At 39.8% G+C, this 20908-nt stretch overlaps 1 protein-coding gene across 1 annotated transcript in view; it reads right to left on the reverse strand.

The window, feature by feature from the left end:
* The window catches only part of ARHGAP10 (Rho GTPase activating protein 10), a 321844-nt gene that overhangs the window by 129926 nt on the left and 171010 nt on the right, over nucleotides 1-20908 (reverse strand). Inside the window, exon 14 of the mRNA XM_082728962.1 lies at nucleotides 3548-3622. Coding sequence (XP_082585088.1) covers nucleotides 3548-3622 — 75 coding nt within the window. The remainder of the gene's footprint in view (nucleotides 1-3547; nucleotides 3623-20908) is intronic.

Below are 20908 nucleotides of genomic sequence, written 5' to 3' on the forward strand. Positions count from 1 at the left end.
CTACATTACTTTTTTTCCTCCAATCTATATAAAAAAGTTGTCCTACAAATAAACAAGGTAATATTTTATACAGTAAAACTTCTAAATTAGTTTTATTTCTTGTTTTCTATGCTTCTGTGTCTAAAGATAAAATCATCCAGCCTGTTTTGCAAGTTAAATTTAGAAATAACCACCAAATTCACCAGCACACGTAAGCTACCATATTTTTCTCACCATTTCCCCACCCTGCTCTGATGTTTTCATCGTTCAGTGGGGAGGTGGGAAGAATACTGACAGTTCTAACCCATCTCAGTTCATACCTACCAATAGCTATTGTAATTAATCTGTTATATTCTCACCCCATTTACTAAAAATCCATGACTCACCCAAAGACACCTCATCTGATATTTCTCCCTTCCCTCCCCAAGTGCTCCAAGCTTCTATTTAAACAAACAACTTTTACAAAACTATGTCTGTGCATGCCCTCTGTTAGGGCAAAAGGGGAAGGAAAGAAAAACACCTGGAAAGGGAATGAAGACAATTGTTCACTTGGGTTGTTTTTTGGTTTTTGGTTTTTTTTTAACTTAAGGAGGTTGGTCCAGGAAATGTAGCAGACCTCTACCTTCTGCTCCCAGAATGGAAGACGACTGAGAAGACAAACAACACCCATCAACATGACCTGACCGGGAGGAGTGGAGATGACAGGCCTATTTAGAGGACTCTGTATGGTCCACGGTCATTAGGATTTCTGGTTGGCAGAGAAGAAGAGAGAAAAATGGGGTGGAGGAAAAGGGGGTGTGGAGAGAAGATGGGAGAGGAAAAGAATGGAAAGAAACACTTCTTATTTTAATCTTAAATACAAGGAGTGAAAACACACCAAAAAACAAGACAGGTGAAGAAAGCATGCAAGATACTAAGCATGCATCCTTTCTTTAGAAATTATCACATTTACACAAGCGTACTTATATACTTAAAACATTTCAAACAATATACAAATATGTTACATAGAAACTGGCAATAACAGAAAAACATCCAAGTAAATAATTAGCTCTCCAGAACTAAAGAAACCAAGTAAATGGAAGTTGTCAAAAAAAATAGTAAACGTCTTGGAATTTTTCCTCAGATACTAAAAAATTAATTTCTTGTCTCTTCAAATAACAAAAGCATTACACAGAAATTGTACTTTGAAAAATTCAAATTTGAGATAAGCACTACCTAGAGAAATGGTAACCTAAAAAATAAATAATAATAACTGGCTCGTACCACAATGGGCAGTAAAATCATTAGAACTAACTCCTCTAGAGGGGAGGAATTATGCATGCATTTAAAAGAGCAAAGCTAAAACTCTGGTGAACTCATCCAATTTTTTTTTTTTTTCTCTTTAAGATACAGAGCCCTGGAACACCATAGGGAGGTGAGCAAAGATAGAAACAAAGAATGTCCAGGGGACAGGGTATACGCAGATATGCAGAAACTCTAAAATCCCTTTTTGTGGAAGAGGTATAAATTACATGTTTTGAACACTTAGTGAATCAAGAGAGATTTTTTTTTCTTTTGATGGAAAGAGATCTCTTAAAGGAATTTTAAATTGGGATACAGTTAATAAGTCTATTCTGTTAAGAGCTTAAAGTTTGAGTTGGTAACAAAGCAACAAGAAAGTGGTATTAATCCTAAAAAAATGCAAGGTTTGTGACTGGCAGTTTTAAATTCATACTAGGAATTATCTATGGATTAAGTAAAAAAAAAATTTCTACTCTGTAGGACCGACCCGCCCACCCCCACCCCCCTGCCCCCCATAAGGAGATAATAAATCATTATCTTTCCCTCTCATCAATTCTTCAACTTCCTAAAGAATTACTTCTTGGGAAAACACAGCATTTTCTTTGTGAGTAGCTGAAATCGGGTTGTATCACGCTTGTATCCCCGACTTCTCTGCTCTTGAGTCTCATGGAAAGTGAAAACCATTTTCCAGGTCATGAATTTTTGAGGGTTTAGGTATTTTAAAACACCTTGCCAGTTCAGGATTATCTTGAGACATTTCCCATGAGCAGAGGAAACTACCACCTTAGTTCAGGGATGCAGATCAAGTGGGATTTTATGAGATTAAGAACAACTTTTGAGGCAGCTTAACACTTCAGCGTGACCACAGAGACACCCTTGTTTGAACTTCCCTTGAACATGAACAAGATAATAAAAATAATGCTAGGATCCTTGTGACCAATTTACTGCCAAAGTGTGCCTTTCAGCCAAAATATCCCCTTCTGATACCAACAGTCTTCCAATTCTAATCATTATTACACCATCTTGGAAATGAGAGAAGTGTTTCTAATTTTAAAATTAACTAAAAGCAGATGCTGGAGTCCCATTAAATTCTTCCAGCTGCTACTGAACCACTGGCAACCTGAGTCTATTTAATTTGGAGCTCACTAATGGTAAAAAGGAAAATCTGACTGCCAAAATTACACACCCAAGTTAAACCAGAGAGGCAGAAAATGAAAACAGCTCATGAAAGCGAATGTATTCTAAGACAGCTCTCCAACTGATGACGGGCAATTTTTCCTGCGGTTAATAGCTAAAAAAAGGTTATTGCTTATTAAATCTTTAATTCAAATACAGCCAAACAAGCAATCCTATCTGCAACATGTCAGTTGATTTGATTCATCTTGGTTTATGCTTCCGAAAACTGAGTCTTCCCTACAATGCTTTAAGATGCAGACAGGTTTAGATGCATTGACAGCATACCTAAGGGCATTGTTAATATTGATTAATTAAAGTGAGATATCAAGTTAATTAATATTTAGCAAGGTCAAAATGACAGATTGGTTTGACATGCAGGCCCTCAAGCCTGATGACTTATCATCACTCCTCAAGAGGCAGCCTGCTTTGGGGTGGGGAGAGAAGTGGGGCCCCTTATAGGTGGCACTGAAATGACAGCAGCGTGTAATGTAAAAGCGCTTTGTCATTCACGTAATGTCTGGGGTAATGAAATGAATTCACTTTCTGGCTTCCTCTAGCCTGCGATGCCAAAGAACACTGTGTTATCAGCACAGATGGAGCAGGCATGGTTCTGGAGAAGAGCCTGGTGCAAACTACAAACAAGCCACTGTGAATACCAATGAATCCCAGAGAATCAGATCCTTGCTGTCAAGTGACAGTTTTGGAAGCAACATAAAAATGAGTGAGTCCCAGTGGTCTTGTCCAACCAAATGTACTGTCAAGACTCTGGACAGGCAATTTGGAAGCCCTGCAAATCGCAGAGGCTTGCCTGCTACTCTCCTCTGAGAAGCAAGCGCAAGAAGACCTTCAGCCATGAGCCTGCGTTCTTTTTCCACACCCCCCTCCCCATACCATTTCTTAATCAGTAAAGAGGGAGTAGATAATCTGTGCCGAGGCGAACACTTATCTACTTCTCTGCATCAGCTATCTCTGCTCAGGAGAAAGCTCATCCAGGCAGGACAAGAACAGAATGGATTCACAAGTATGCTGTACATTACTATGAAAAATTAAGTGGTGAAGTCAATGAACATAAATAAATAATGCATGGAAAATGATTAGAAAAGAGGCATACCCATCAACATACTGAGAAGTCTCTGGACCTTTGAACTCACCCCCACAACTCTGTACAATCCTTGGTCATTTATACCTATTGGGAGAGACAAAGTTGTTAGCAAAATACAAGACTGTCATAGTTTAAAAGCTGGCAACAAACAATTGCATTCAGAATCTTTGCTAACTCACATTAGCAGCATTCCTGTTGACTATAAAAATAACGGTTGACAAAAGCAAGTGTTTACCAACTTGTTTTAGCAGCTTGGTATTCATGAGTTATGGTTGGAAAATAATCTCATAAAAACAATGTTCCATGTGGACAAAATGTAATGAGTCAATGTTAATGAAAGAAGTTCCTTAAGTTGTACTCATGTGTACCAATGCATTCTGTAAAGATGCATTGTAACTTTCATGTTTATTATGTTTACTTATTCTGGACGTTTTTCTTGAGAAGTTTTAGCCTTTTAAGAATAGCACGGTGTTAATTAGTATACAGAAAGAAATCATTATCTGCATGATTCTTTAAGACCATGGAAATGCATTCAAAACTAAGGCAGAACTGTTTCTGTTTTTGTTTTTAAGAGCTGTTATATGCTCTGTCCAGAGAGGAGCTCTGAAACTTCGAAGGAACATTACTACAAAGTATACATTGGAATAAATCAAGTCACAGCATTCTCTGCAGAGCCAGGGGATACAAAGTATCTCTTTGCACAACAGACAAGAAGTAAAGGCAAGAAAATGTACTGTCCGACATAATTTAGTATATTGAATACATGGCACATTTGGATTCTGATTTGAATAAACCAACTTGTAAAAGGGCATTTTTGAGGCAATCAGGAAAGTCTGAGTGACATGAAGATTAGCTCAGAAAATGTCCCTCTTTTTTTAAGGTACATACCAAAAAGTGTGAAAGGAACCTATCTGAGATTTCCTTTAAAAGCAAAGAAGGGACAGATGAAGCCATTTTAGTAAAACCTTTATAACTGTTGAGCCTGCGTACTAGGAATACAAGAGTTGACTGTACCACTCTCTACTGTTTTTATGCTTGAAACCTTGCATAATAAAATGACTTTCAAATAAACAAGACTTATCTTTATTTCTCAAAAGAATTACAGCTTGCTCCCTGTGTTTGCGGTCTGCACCACCAATGTTAACACTAACAAGAACACAACTGGCTGAAAGGAAGATGATGCCTCTTATCCTCCAAGTTTCCAAAACAAAACACCACCCAAAAGGCCATGGAATTTGCCCAAGCAAGCTTACTTTCTTGCCTCCCTGCACGGGCGATGAATAGAATACCAGACAGATTCTGGTATGGAAGGATTCCAGTGAAGGCTCAGTCACTCCTGAGCTCTGAGACCTCGGGCAAGACGGGAAACTTAGCTCTGAGTCTTGATAAGGTATCTGAGATCAAGGATAGCATCTTGCACCTTGTGTTATGGTGGGAGGATATTGTGACGATATTAACACACATACTGTCAGTTCTAACACACGGCACACATACACACTTTTATTATTCCTTGCAAGAAAACAAGTCTTTATTTTCCTTTTCTCTATTTTGCCTTTCATATATTTCTCCTTAATCATCTTTCAAGCTTCTCAAATGTCCTACTTGTCTATTATAGGCAAAATTTTGCATCCCCCCAAATTCTATAACCCTCACTACCTCAGAATTTCACTGTTTGGAAATAAAGTCTTTAAAAGAGGTAATTAAGTTAAAATTAGGTCATTAGGGTAGATCCTAAACCAATAGGACCAATGTTCCTATAAGAAGTCGGGACATACACAGAGGAGAAGACGATGTGAAGACACAGGAAGAAGATAAATCATCCACAAACCAAGAAGAAGGGCCCTCAGAAGAAACCAACCCTGCTGACACATGGACCTCTGATTTCTAGCCCCAAGAATTCTGAGAAAATAAATGTCTATTGTTTAAGTCATCCAGTCTGTAGTACTTCACTACAGCAGTCCAAGCAAACATATACACCTTCTCTCTCAATTATCTCCGAAGAGCTCAAAAAACCAGAAGAGCAAAGGCTAGCCTTTCAGTCTACACATATCTGTTCCAAAGGTGCTTTGAAAGCTAAAGAATCAAAGCAGCAGAGAGGCATCTTGCTGATGGGGAGGCTCACAGACTCCAAGAGAGAGAGAAAATTTCAGGTCAACCCTGCCAGGAGTTGATAAAAAGGAAAGGAAATTGTCCAAAAACACAAAGCTCAGAGTTTGAGCCCACTACAAGAGAAAAGACTGGGCTTCATTCCTTCCTTCTCCTAGAGGCCAGAAGGCCATGTCCAGAGAGTTTAAAATACCAGAGGATTTGTTTCCTCAATCCTCCTCTATTTAAGAAACCTAAAATAATTTGACCTCAGTGCCAGAAGCCAAAAGAGTAAGTCATATTCTGCAAACAAACGTGTGTCTTTGAGAAGGGCCTTAGATACATAGAGAAATGAAATAAGAATGTTACTTCAGCAATAATCATCACTCTGTGCTGTTAACTACTATCAGATAATTGATCAAGTTCAAATTCATCAACCTGAGAGAAGCTGAGTTAATTGCTAATGCATAATGAAAGGTGCAAGGGGGAATTGATGCAACTCAACACAGTTTCTACTTTTTTAAGGTGAAATTTAAATAACCCTTATATCAAAGCAGCTTGGAAACAGCCTGTAAAACACACACACACACACACACACACACACACACACTCAAATCATGTAGGATTTTGGTTTTTGTTACAATGTCCTGAAAAGCTCTGAACTAAGAAAATTGGAACATACTTTTTATCTATGAACACACACATCTTATAAAAGACAACAAATAAATACATTTGAAGAATATAAACCAATCAATATGCCAAGTGCCATGAGTGAGTTTATCACACAGTCTCTCTGGCTTCTCTTCCACATTTCCCCTTTCAGCCAAAGGAGTCACTATGTCAAATCGCCAAGTATTAGAATTTTGAAATTTTCTCTGCTTCCTCTTTGTCACTTTCCAAATTCAATAGGTCAGTGTGCACAATTTCTTCAAACTTCAGACTAATCTCTGCTCCTTCAACACAGTCTTGAATTTTATACACACACATTTATTAAGGCATCCTTGCAGGGAAGCACACATGACCATAATTCATTCTGAACATCATCAATTTTTTTGTTTTTCAAACAACTTTGATTATCTAAGTTCTCTTCCATCCCTGTTTAGGAGTAAGCCATCAAAAAAAAAAAAAAAAAAAAAGAAAAGAAAAAGAGTAAGCCATCAGATCAAGTCTCGATTCCAGAACAAGTAGGCAAGGCATAAACACATAAATACCAACATGGGCCCTACCTCACCTACCTACATTTATCATGAACTATTCACCTTCTTCAGAGCAGACCCCAGATTATCACCCGGAGAAACTAAATTCATTCCTTCCTGAGGTAGAGGGCTCATCTAACAGAAATGCTCTTCCCTTTCTCTTCACAAATTACTCATCTGTCAAGTATTTATTCATCAAATACGTACCAGGTACTGTTCTAGCTGCCCAAGATTCAACAGTGAGCAAAATGAAGTCCCATCCAGACCTTCAAAACCAGATAAAGTCCCGCCTTTCCTACCATCAGCCAACAGTGACATTCCCTTTCTCTGAACGGGACTCATAATGAATTCCTCTTAACACCTGATTACATTTTAAAACAAGCCCACAATCTCTTATTTGTAATTCCTAAAATAAAAATCTGAAGGCTTGACCTGATATCAGATTATTTATGTCTGTATTTTCCCCCACTCAGTGTAAATAGTCCTAATTAAGCATGTTAAAGGTAATTTCCACACACAACCCAACAGGAGATGTTATATACTGTCTACAATACCTTCCTAAAACACATCCAGCCTCATGATTTTCATACATGTGTTCAACCTTCATTTTCCAAATACATAGAGACATGGAAAGATACTAGGTCAATCTTGGTTTTTGTTTTTAATAGCTTTCATGGTGCCTTGCAGAGAATGGTTGAGTAAAGAAGAGACATGGCCAAGGTGATTTGACTTGAAATTAACTTGGAACTACTGAGATAGATTGGAGTTCATCTAAAACAGACACTGCAATTAGGAACTAAACACTTAAAATATCTAAGTTATTACAATCTTTTCAGGATATCAACATTCTCTGATGTCATTACTACAAGACTTTCTAACTTTGGACAAAAATTTGTCACCTGATCAAAATGTTATAGACCCTAAGTTTTTTTCTTTTAATAAATAAGATTGTTTCTGATCAGAACTAAAGAAAGGGTAAGTGCTCTCCGTTACCATGATGAGCACCTGCTGACAGCTGTCCCTGGGCAAAATGGACAAGGTGAAATCGAATGTGTCTTCCTTCCCACACCTGTCTCCTCCAATCTCACACAGTCCTGTCACTGAGCACCAGCCACATCTTTCTTGAGGAGAAAGTTAATAAGTGGAAATGAGTCAGATTTCATCATCATCTCTGCCCAACAGCTTTCCTCTCAGAGCCCAGATGACCCTGCCAGAACTAGAGTCTAGTCTATTCTATAAAACACCTGACAGAACTACCCAACACCAGGGGGCACACAGAGGCCATGGTAGGTGGGCTGGAGAAGCAAAAAAGTAAGATGCTCTGGGACAATAGAAGAATTAGATGCAGAAGGAAAAGAAACCCAAAGAAGGTGGATAAGTTCAGTTAAACAACAGAGGTGGGGGCAAAGGCTGGAGTGGCTGCAACTGGCAAATAAATGTATTGAGTAAGAAGAAAACAGGAAGTGGCATTTAGAGTAAAGGAAGCAGAAGACAGAAGACAGATGATTAAAATACGCATGCACACACAGAGGATAGGTCAACAAAGACCAGAATGAAAGGAAGGAGAAACGGGAAATAAGTGAGAAGATAACAGACTAGAAATTATATAACATTTAAATTCTTATTAATTTCATAAAACATGGTGTACTTACTGTATTTTAAGCACCAAGGTAGAATAAAGTGAAGACCAGGTAAAATTTAGAAGAGAACTAAAATTAAAGAGAGAGCAACTTGGGATCAACACAGCCATAAAGCCTTGTCTTTCCTTTCCCTTTCTGGCTTCAGGAGCAGATTCCACACCTGGTAACTCAAGATTCTTTTTTTTTTTTTTTTTAATATTTTATTTATTTATTTGACAGAGAGAGATCACAAGTAGACAGAGAGGCAGGCAGAGAGAGAGAGAGAGAGAGAGGAGGAAGCAGGCTCCCCGCCGAGCAGAGAGCCCGATATGGGACTCGATCCCAGGACCCTGAGATCATGACCTGAGCCGAAGGCAGCGGCTTAACCCACTGAGCCACCCAGGCGCCCTCAAGATTCTTAATAACTTGCAGGATCCTCATCACATGGCATACATTTAAAAAATGAACTGGATAAATTCATGGATAAACTGGATAAATGACTAAAAAATTGATGATTGGGGCACCTGGGTGGCTCAGTGGGTTAGAGCCTCTGCCTTCAGCTCAGGTCATGGTCTCAGGGTACTGGGATTGAGCCCCACATTGGCCTCTCTGCTCAGCAGAGAGCCTGCTTCCCTCCCCTCTCTCTGCCTACTTGTGATCTCTCTGTCAAATAAATAAATAATTTTTTTAAAATAAAAATAAATGAAAAGTTGATGGCTGATCTATAAAGTGATAAGGACAAAAAATAAAAAGGGACAGAAAAGGTTATTTGTTAGTAGAAAAAGATGTAACAGTATAAAAAGAGTAAGACTCAAAGTGGAACTCTAAATACTTTTGATGATAATAGGCACAAAATTATTAAAAAGAATTTTCTAAGTGTATGATTCTACAGAAATAAATGACCATATGTTATGGGTCTATCAACTAACATTCATTCAGTTCTCATATAGTAACGAGCGGAGTGCTTGGCATGGAATGAGGGAATTGATCAATATTTGTGGAAGGACTGAGTCATTTATTTGCATTTGTGCTAGCTGACAACAGGGTCAATGACCTTAATAAAAGGTCATTAATATCCAGACTCACATTCACGGAATTTACATCAAAAGCCTGCCACATGCCATCATTAATAAAGCATACACACATGCACGCACACACGCACGCATAAATATAAATGTAGGTCTACATGTCCCCCAGTGCCACAAAGATGAATTCCCCTTTGGGTTATGTAATGAACAAACATATAATTGTATGCATATATAAATATTAATCATAGTTGGAAGTATGTTTTATAATTATATATAATAAATATTAACTAACCTTGAGAGACTCTTGAAAATAAAAGGAAAAAAGCACGGCAGGTGAAGTGATTAGGAAAAACTCGTGAGGAAATGACCCAGCAACAAGGCTAAGAATGATACGCTATAAAGGTGACCCCAAAATTAGCAAGGAGGAGGTTCATGAATAGTGCTTCAGGTCATCAGTGAGTTACAAAAAATTGATAATGTGTCCCTTACATCTATTTATAACTAATCCCCAATACACACTCTATTTACATGGCTGCACAAATCTAGTAAGTACTTTTCAGGCTATCCACATAACTGGGTTACATAAAAATAAACAGCTTCGTACACAAAGATGCCCTTCCAAGATACAAGACAATTCATAATATTTCAAGGTTCTGTCAAAAATACACATTTTATTAAATTATTTTTAAGTATAAGCAGGCAGAACCAAGAATCATCTGCTCTAGTCCACCAAAGGGACATACCATTCAACATCATCAATCTAAAAGAATGGATTTCTAGAATTCTAGAACTCTTAAACTTTGGAAGAATGATGCATGGTTTTTAACACGTCCAAAGAATTAAATACTACAAAAAGGGTAAGAAACAGATTTTAAGCCCTGAAAGAGAAGACTGACTACAGCTGATAAGAACATGTTAAGCTTTCTAGATCTCGGTTCCCTCATTCAAAAAAAAAAGCATAATCAGGAAACACAAGTGTGTTGAGCTTAAGTTTGTAAGATGAAAATTATTATGAGTTAAGGTTGCTGACGTCCTGGAAACTTCCAACTGTACCACTACCTCCATTGCACAACCTGGTAAGTTGCTCATTCTGTGTCTCAGATTCTTTATCTGAAAAATGAGGTTAATGGTAGCATGGGGTTGTCATGGAAATGAAAGGAGACAACATGTATAAAGTGTGTGCATGAGCCTCACATACCAACCACTCATCACAAGTGTTAGTTGAGCATAAAATTCAAAATCAGTATCAGAACAGCTAGGTACAAGCCACAATACATGTTGCCCTCCCTGAGGTGTGTCGTCCATAGCCTACTTTTATACCATAAAGCACAGGTTGAGAAGAGGGTCAAAGTTTATTCAGTATGCATGGGCTCATGGAAATATGAAATTCCTGTTCCCCGAACACATTTGGAATTTCTCCCTGATAGGACGATGATGTGGGCTGCAGACAGAGAAACATTACAGACAGACAGCCACTGTCTGTGGGAGACACGACTCCTATGAAGTCGGGGTTTCACTCTCAGGGGCCTCCCCACACTGTTTTCAGATAAATCCACTTCTGCACTGTGTTGGATAGCCTCTCCACCAGCAAGGACTTTGAGGAAAGGTATCGTGATTTCATTCACATGGTATTCCCATGCCTAAACTAACCCTGGACCGAGCTCAGAAACCCGAGAGCTCAGCGCGCAAGGGCCACGGTGCCCACTGAGGCGGGTGACAACATCCGCCTCCATTACTGCATCTCATCCCAGCAGAAGCCATGAGTATGGGCAAAGTGCAAGGCCAATATCTAATTCCAAGTCCAGACCAATATTTTTGGAAGCAATGATCACTTCAGGACTCTTCAGACACATACAGGCTTGACGCGAAGACTCATCCTTTCAAATCCAAGCCTCAAGTATGAAGGGTATTTGGTTTATGAGCTGCTACATTGATATGAGGGCCAGAACAGAATATACATTCCTAGTATTCCATGTGGCCAGGCTCATTTCTAGTTCCTAGCCCACGTGAGGAGAAGCATTTTTGCTTCAGACAACCCCTAGACTTGCTGCTATTCCTTGCACAAACACCCAAACCAGTGGGCAGGGCACCTCCAGCAGGGCTGGGAAGAAACCACAAACTGACAGGAAGTTTCCTCTTTCATTAGTAATACTTGGGGTCCCGAACTCTCCCCAGAGGTCTGACGTTTTGCTGTCCCAGGTCTGACAGATCTAGCTACAGCTCATTCAATGTGTCCTTCCATGTCTCCTCACAGTGTAAGAACTGGGGAAAGGAGTGTCTCACAGCCCCTGGGCCTCCTGGCAGAACTGGCCTCCCTTCCTCCCACCTTACTCTACTGCCACAGGAGAATTCTGTCTTCGAGGCAGGAGATGAAGATCCAGATCCCAGCTCTGCTACTTTCTAGTTGTGCGAACTATGACAGGTTGACCCTTAACATATTCCAAGCCTCAGATCCTCATTTGCACTTGAGCCTAATAAACAAGCTCCATCTCCTCAACCACCTACTGAGTTTTGTAGGCATTGGGTGAGCTACGGTACATGAAATACTTGGAAAACAAAATGCCCTTTATTATTAGGGCTTTAAATAGTGTCAGATGCAGATCCACATTGATATTATGTCTTCCACTAAGAGACTTTCCAAGGTGCTGCAAGGATTCTCGGCAAAGGGGATAAATCTTTCTTGGGTTGATGGTGCCCCTTCAGAAGTCCATTATGGAGCTGGTAAGGAAACAAGAAGGCATCACTTTAGAATGGCTTCACCTCAAATCTGGATGAGCACTTCGGAGACTGACACTTAAACCTCCCTGCTCCGCTCTTCTGCTGTCTACGGTTTCAAACTTCCTCTATTCTTTAAAAATTTGTCTAGGGGCATCTGGGCGGCTGAGTCAGTTCCGCGTCTGCCTTCCACTCAGGTCATAATCTCAGGGTCCTGGGATTGAGCCCCGCATTGGGGTCTCTCCCTAGTGGGGAGCCTGCTTCTCCCTCTCCCTCTTCTGCTCCCCCTGCTTGTACTCTCTCACCATCTCTCTGTCAAATAAATAAAATATTTAAAAAATAAAAATGTGTCTGTATTCTTCCGTTTATCTCCAGCATCCTTAGGAAATCAGCCTACAGAGTCTCCATCTCCTCATGTTCATGGATGTTGAGAGCATCAGCACTAAAAACTCAGCCTTGGGTTTGAGTTGCCATCTAATGCTTTCTAGCTGAGCTTAAACACAAGTCAAATCACACCTCTTGGATTCAGGTGCTCATGTAAAATGGAGAAATATCTCATAGGGTTCTTGTAAGAAGTACAACCTGTCCAGCCTGGCTACTCTCTAGCTTCTTGCCTCCCAACTCTTCACCCAGTGGTTCTTTTCTTGGTCTTCTTCCTGCCTGAATTTGCTAGAGCAGTTGATTGACATAGGTATGGTATGACTTTCTCTTCTTCAGAAGTGCCCCTCTTCTAGATTCCTTTATATCACATTGTCTTGGGTTCCTTCTCTGATCCTAACTATGCTGTGTTCCTTAAGTATTCTTTTTTTTCCTCATACTCTCTAAATGCAAAGATCCCCCAAAGATTCTGCCTTTTGCCCCCTTATCTTCTTCCCTCACCATCCACCTGGCATGACTTTATGACACTCAAAGCTTCACCTCTCTGAAAATCATGCCCACCATCTCTTCTGTCGCCTTCATTTTATTTCTGATAGAAATGCCACAGGCACCTTGAATTCGTACCAGAAACCAATCCCAACCCCTTTATTCCTCTCAAACCTACTGCTCCTCCTGCATTCTCTGTCTTGGCTAAACGTGTCTTCCACCTACCTTGGCTGGAAAGCTTACAGTTTACCTTCCCTTTGCCCTACCTTCTACAGCCAACATGTCATCAGATTTTGTTTTTCTGCCAAGTCTCTCGTCCTATCCATCCTTCTTTCCATGGCCAACGCCCTCAGTTAAACCTCCATCAGCTCTTTTGTGGATTATTTCTAAAATCCAACCAGGCATCCTGCCTGCCACCCCCTCCATCCCAGCTGGCTCCCATTAAATCTACTTCCTCCCATTGAAAGATGTGAACACACTCCCGCTCAAATCTGTCAACATCTCACCACTGCCTATAGAGACCAGGCAAGCATGCAGCACAGCCCTTGGGATCTGCCACACTCTGGCCTCGACTATTCGCAAAGCATCTTTGTCACATTATACCCATCCACCCCCTCTGCCAGCAATACCCCAAGGCAGGTGAACACCATCTGTTCCACCATCTCCCTCTGGAACAAAGAACAGGTTTGCCTGCAACCTTGGAAAATATAGATAGTGTCTCCATCTAGAACAAAGGGCAAGCATGCTTGTTGGCCATAATAAAAGACTCAAGTTTCCCAAGTTCAAAGGCTTTTTGCTCTTATAATATGCCCCTTTCCACAGTGCCCTTGGGAATCAGGGACCAACACAAAATTTACTACTCTGGCTACTGAGAGTGGTAAACTATCCTTCATCTCTGATCCAGAAGTCTTGAGCTTTCTACTAGCAACCATGAAACTGCAAAATAGCTTGTTCACATGAAAGCGTAAAATCAGGGCCTTCACTGCCTTGAAACTAGATTGAAGATAATCTTTAAGAAAAGGAAGCATATCACCACCATTTTTCTCTTCTAATATTTTTCCTGTAGGAAACACCCCAAAAGAATCCCATCTAACACATGCATGCCCAGGAATACGTAAGTATCAAATAAGCTGGAATGGATGGAACAGCTAAATAAAAAATAAATGCATTTTATTTTCAAACTCACTCATGCAGCTTAAGCTTAAGGCATCAAAAAATTTTACTTACGTGTATCAGAAAAGAGACTCAAACTCAAGGCAGAAGTTGGCTATTATGTTTTGCAAGACTCTGTTTCCTCCCTTCTCTACACAGAGCAAAACATCAGGAAAGCCCTAAAGGCGTCTCGCTGCTGCCATCTGTCTCTCCACCTCAGAGCAGCTGCGACATCAGGGACTCAACCAATTTTGGCCAACTCTGGGCAGTCTCTCTTAAGGGGAGCGGGTGAGGAAGGGGGGAGCCTGAGGTAATCTAAAAGCCATGGTCTTCTTCCTGAGGCTCTTTCCTTTCTTCACTGCCTCCCAGCCACCTTCTCACTCAAGGGTCCACAAGACCCTAGGAACAGAAGATTGAAAGCCAAAGCAGTTACTGTTACTGCTTGTTACAAGCAGCACATAAAATTACTAAAGTGAACGTAAGTGATTTAGTTCCCTATGTAAATTACTATTTAAAAAAAAAAAAAAAAGAAAAAAAAGGTAAACTAAACTAAGTTCCTCAGTGCTCCCAGAGTCCCAGAGTCTTGAATCAATAATGGAACTACTTAATTGTGATTGGCCTCTATTCGCAGATATATCTCTAAACAAGTGACTCAGATTTACAGAATACTCCATGTGAGCCAACGTCCCAAGTTCCTTTTTCATTCTCACCACCTGCCCGCAAAGGAGATGCCACCATTATCCCAGGTGACACATGATAAAACCAGTTCACAGGGAGTCTAACCCGCCATGGTTGCAGAGCTAATGAGTGCTGAAAGATATTTGAATCAAGAATGACCTTTGAGCTCATGCTAAAAGTGTTGACAGAGCCTTGCAATAATATGCCATGGACCTCATCAGGATCTGAACCAAACCCAGAGAACCTAGCACGCCTACTCTGGAGCAAGACCGTTTAACCATTTTTCCCTATTAACTTTATGCAACCACTCATTTGGAAACTAATAGCTTTGGAAGCTTATTTGTTCTTAAATAAGATTACTAATTAAGAAAATGAATAATCCTGACTCGCCTGAATTTAGTATTTCAGTTTTGCATTTGCATTTCTGCAGACACCACAAGACTCTCTGGTTCCCTCCCACATAAGACTGTCCTCTGTTATCCACCCACTCCCATCTCACACCCATTATGATTAAAAAAGAGACAGTGAGCGAGAAACTCAAGTTTGCTTGCTGTAAATTTTCTGGGGACAGCTGTTCTTTATTTTCTTCATTTTGCATATAATTTGCCCTTGGCAATTTAAGATTAGTGTGCAATCATGGTAAAATATGTTGCAAGTTCACTCTGGGCATCTTCCCTCCCACTAAGACTAATAACTGAAGTTATACAGCCTCATCTTCTACCAGGCCCATTCTCGAGACCCCAGACAATTCCAGGGGTGCTCCGGAAGTGGAAAAACCCTCAGGCTGACTTCAAAAAAGATTTTCCAAAAACCTAAAACTCTGTTTTTCAAAAAAAGAGAAATTCACTTTTACATACGACAAATCAAAGACTGACACATCTTAGACGAGGCTTTCTCCTTCTACCCCATGAATTCACAGCTTGTTACAGTGCTGAACTGGATAACTGACAGCTTGCCTAGACCGACATTTTAATGCCATACTCTAGAAATTAAAGTGAATATTCAAATTATTCACATATGGAAGATTTTTTTAAGAGAAACTTCATAAACAAAAGTAGCATACAAATTTAGTTTTAAATCATGATGATTATTTAAAAAACAGCAACCAGAGGAAGTTTTTAAGCAAGAGTCTTAACTTTGTTTTTGTGTATTTTACAATGAATACACGCACCTGAAAAACTAGATGGCGTGCAGTTCCAGAGAAAGTCAACATACTGGTCGTGGGAGTTGGTCCCTTCATAGGAATGGGAGTAATTTACTTAAGAAAGTCGTGTAATTACTCCAAGCTCTGAAATCATAAAATGCTTCAACATGCAACGTGACATATCTTTCTATGTCTAAAGTATTACCAGTAATTCTAAGAGATGCTGACATAAATTCACAAAGGAATGAAAACCAATCCTACATGTTATTCAAAAGTACTAATTCTAACCACATATAGAAGAAAAAGTCCTTCCAATAATTTTACCAACTCCTGGAACACATAATTTTCTGATGTGGCATTAGTGAAATCTCTGAAGACGCAAGCAAACACAACTGCTTACTGAGTTCTATGTATGTAAGACACAGACTATATGCAGAGATGAGAAAAGGCAAGCAAAGAACAAGATTTTCTTTTTCACTCCAAGGAAACCATAAAGTTCCAGAAACAAAATAAATAGATCAAATATAATTAACAATATCAGACAATATAAGTGCCAAATGAGGAACTTCCTTTTCATGAGGGAAGTTCTTCAAGGGAGAATGGAAAACATTAAAACACACTTAATGAATATCTACTATATACAAAAGTTAGCTCTAATCCTCACAAATGTGGGTGTGGGTAGACAGTGTGAACTTCCTAGTCACCATTCTTCTAGAGACTAAGGGTCCAAAGGGTTAAGAATCTTTCCAAAATGCCTACCTTACTGCATCATTTTAGAGTGTAAACCTGACCACTCTTACCAGCCAACAGAGGTGCATACCTTCTGCAGAGCAATCCAAGCACCTCTCTTCCTCCGGTCTCGCCTGTGACCCCCAGGTCCCAGATGCATCACGCTCTGTCAAACATCTACACTTCAACCCTGACCACCAAAATCCTTCCCTACACCCCACACTTGTGCACCTGGCTAATTCCCCCTTGTCCTTCAGAATGCAGCTTATGTGCTGAGTCCCCAGGGAAGCCATGAGTCAGTGGTGATTCAGAGGCTGGGGGTGAGGTGGGGGGTGGGGACAGGGCAAATGGGCCCATCATATTCTCCATCATCAGATGGCAGAGACGTGGTGGCTACATGGCTTTCAACCTAGACACAATGGAGGAAAGGTGGTGTAAAACAGCTTGAGAATAACCAGGTGTTTTCTTACAAAGGAACAAACTACTACAGGGCACCAGAAACTAGGCATCATATAGAACAGCAGGTAAAGGGGCTGGAGGGAAGCACATGATCAGTGAACAGCAGGCACCATGAACACGTCAGAATTTCCCTTGGATCCATCTACAACATGCTGGAAATCTGAAATGCCCTTGGCTTCTGCCTGAGACTTGGCCATGTCAAGCCATTTTCTTATTTCTTCTCTCAACTGCACAGTTTAGGATGGAGGTTCTACCCTACATCTGCTAGACTCACACTCATAATCCCCAAAACTGCATGGATCCACGACCCAGAGCCCTCAAAAACTCTACTCTCTCAGGAAACCATCATGGCTCTGTCTACCTACCTCCTAAAAGCAGAAGGTGAGAAAATTCCTGTTTCCCTTCAACTGTTCTTATTAGAACTTACATTCTCTACAGCAGAGGCCCAGCTACCAGTGATTACGGTTCAATGCAACTGACTGAGCCCAGGAATCTGCATTTTCAAGAAGCACCATTGGTAATCTTGATACATAACAACAAGTCTGTCATGGAGTTTTCTTGATATCCTCTGTTTTCCAAACTAAAATCTGAAGGTGAAATGCCTTGCAGAACTCTGATCCTCTATATAAGACGAAGTGCGAAATGTGATCCCTGCTTCATCTGCTAAATCACTGGGGTGCCTCCATGCTATCTGACCCCACTGCCAAATCTCCCATCCCAAATCAGTTGCCTGCCCTGCCGGCTCCTCCAACCTAGGCAGAATTCTGGGGCTCCTTTGCACTCAGTCATCCCACAGGTTCCTACCAAGACTAGTTTCCAAATTTACCTTAAAGCCTCCTACTCTGCTATCCACCACCCTCTAGGACTTAACCAGTTCCTTCACAATTAAATTCAAATGCTTGAGTAACTGCTTTTATACTGTTTCTTCATGCTTCCTTTCCCATCAAATTTACCTTGTTCCTGTCACAATCCGTCTCTACATCTTTGCAGAGGTGTCTCTAAATGCCAAAATATACCTTCCTAATTCTTTAAATCTAAGGAAACCTATTCCAAAACACAGTCCTCAATTATCAAATACACTGCAATCTATCAATATACATTCAAATTCTCAATTCTTGCAAACATTAACACTTTAATTTTATCGCATGGTATATTTATATTACAAATCTCTATGTTTATTATTAATGTATCCAGTATCATATGTAACTAACCTTTAATATGTATCCTAAAGGACTAGAACAAAGCTATGTATATACTGTGACTGCTCAATAAGTAAATACTGGTTAGCTGACTGGCTTCATGTTAGATCTAGGATTTAACTGTGATAGGTCACCTATTAACTGAGGGAAGGAAAAGAACACTGCCTTATTTTTTCAGAACTTTTCTGTTTTCACTGTTTGTTTGGATTTAGGCTGAGTTATTTTTAAGAAGAAGTTAAAAGAAAAGCTCTCCACATGGCATAACCATAAAGATAATAATGGCACACCCCATTTCTCGAACACACAAGCAACCCTTCCATTAAGACAGTGGCTCCCAAACCTTGCTACATAGTAGAATCACCTGGAGAACATTTTTTTTTTTTTAAATCCCACTTCCCAGCTCATACCACATAACAATGAAGTCAGGCTGATAAGGTGGGATGGGGGAGTGGGGTGAGAGGTCCTATTTTTTGAGGAGCCCGGATGATTCCAATATGCATCAATATTTAGGGATCATGGCTTTAGGAAGGCCTTCAGCTTGGTATGCATAAGCAGTAATTTCCTAGCAGTAGTCAGTTGGCCTGAATCCATGAAGAGCCAGTACAGAGCAATTACAAATATTTAGTAAATGGCTGAAAGATCAGGTCATCTGACTCCCACATACCCCTGAACTTCATGAGCAAACAGCTCTATGGCAATGATGAGTATGATTTGTTAACTGAGGCTGACATTGTAGTGAAACAAGTTTCTTCTTATCTCAAAAGCAGAGTGACTGCTAAAGAGCCTCACGCAGACCAAGATGTGAGCATCTGCATATGACAGTATATATTGTTCATGTCTACACAGATTACATATCAGTGTCATGTACTGGTATCATGCTAGTGCCATATATATTATCTTAGTGTCATATATACTACATCTGTTGTCAAAAATACATCGGTACACTAAAAATGTTATCTCTTCTTGGGATACTGAGGACCACAGCAGATTTTAGACATTTATTTGATGCTTTACAAATATTTCAGTGATGCCCCAATTAAGTAATAATTAAAGTACCAAAAGTCATCTTTATGAGAACATATTAGAGAAAAAGGCACACGAATGGTTTTAATCCAAATACATGAAATGGTAGTTTTCAGATAATGATACTCATGTTTAAAACACTAAAAGCAGTGATTAGAAATAATTTTTCAGTCAGATTTCATGAAATGCCCCTGATCTTTAGGCATATAGGTCCACAAAATACAGTTGTCATTAATGCTATTCACCAAATATTTCCAGCTCTCTGTGTGTTTTCCAGAGTCTCCTCCAGAGAGTTAGTTCAACCCAAACTCTTTGGGGTCAAGTGGGGCATAAGGCTTCTATCGGCCAATTAGCTGTAAGTGAATGTAACTCGCTTGAAGGCCAAACCATTCTACTTGCTGGCCCCAAACCCTCCAGAACCATTTCCCTCTGGCACGGCAACCAGGAAACTTTAATTTGATTGGTTTGCACAGGCAACCAGGAACCCATAAGCCAAGGTACTGGTGATGAGCAAAGCCCTCCTACCAATGCTTGAGTGAGAAATAAGTCTTGCTGTTTTAAGCCATGGGGACTTGTGTGCTTCTTATTACAGGACATAGATAGCTACTTTATTCTGATGAAAAAAGTAGGCAACCATACCTGTAGTATTTAAAAAAAAAAAAAAATTAACAGCCATGATAACTGATTTGGAGGAAATCATTAAGAGCAATATTCCTTTAAGGAACTTAAATTTTAGGATAAAAGCCTCAGAGATTCTACAATGTTTCTCATCATTTTTAATAATATAATCTGACCATTGATTGTTCTAACATTGTTATTAGTCTAATATTCCATTAAAAGCAAAAGACTCCATTCAGTAATGGAAGACCTTTAAGAACAAAAGATTTGAAAAAGAAAAACATACGCTCTTTGTTATTTTTAAGTGAGAAAATCTAAATTAAATTGTGTAAACTTGGGGTGCCTGGGTGGCTCAGCCAGCTAAGTGTCTGCCTTCGGCTGAGGTAATGATCTCAGGGTCCTGGGATTGAGCCCTGAGCTGGGCTCCCTGCTCAATGGGGAGTCTGTCTGTCCCTCTGCCTGCCCTCCACACTCTCTCTCTCAAATAAATAAAATCTTTAAAAAAAATTGTGTAGACTCATTCTTCTGCTAAAAAATCCAATAATCATAAATTTACAATAAAAACATATTCAGTACAGATTCTAGTATGTATATATTCCATTCGACGTATCTAACACTCCATAAAGCCATATCTACACTCCATAAAGCCACATCTACCAATCAGAAAGCATTCAAGGTAGATTTTAATCAGTTCAGGCAGAAACCAGTATATATAAAACATATCCTTTGGGGAAGGAACATAATTTATCAAAATAATAAGCACACAAGTGATACAATTAAGGTGCTTCACTTCAGGAGCTCAGGGGAAAGAGAACCATGAATGATGAAATGAGAGATATGAAAATCACACTATTTTTATCT

Source organism: Mustela nivalis (assembly GCF_964662115.1).
Source record: "Mustela nivalis genome assembly, chromosome: 4".
Classification (NCBI taxonomy): Eukaryota; Metazoa; Chordata; class Mammalia; order Carnivora; family Mustelidae; genus Mustela; species Mustela nivalis.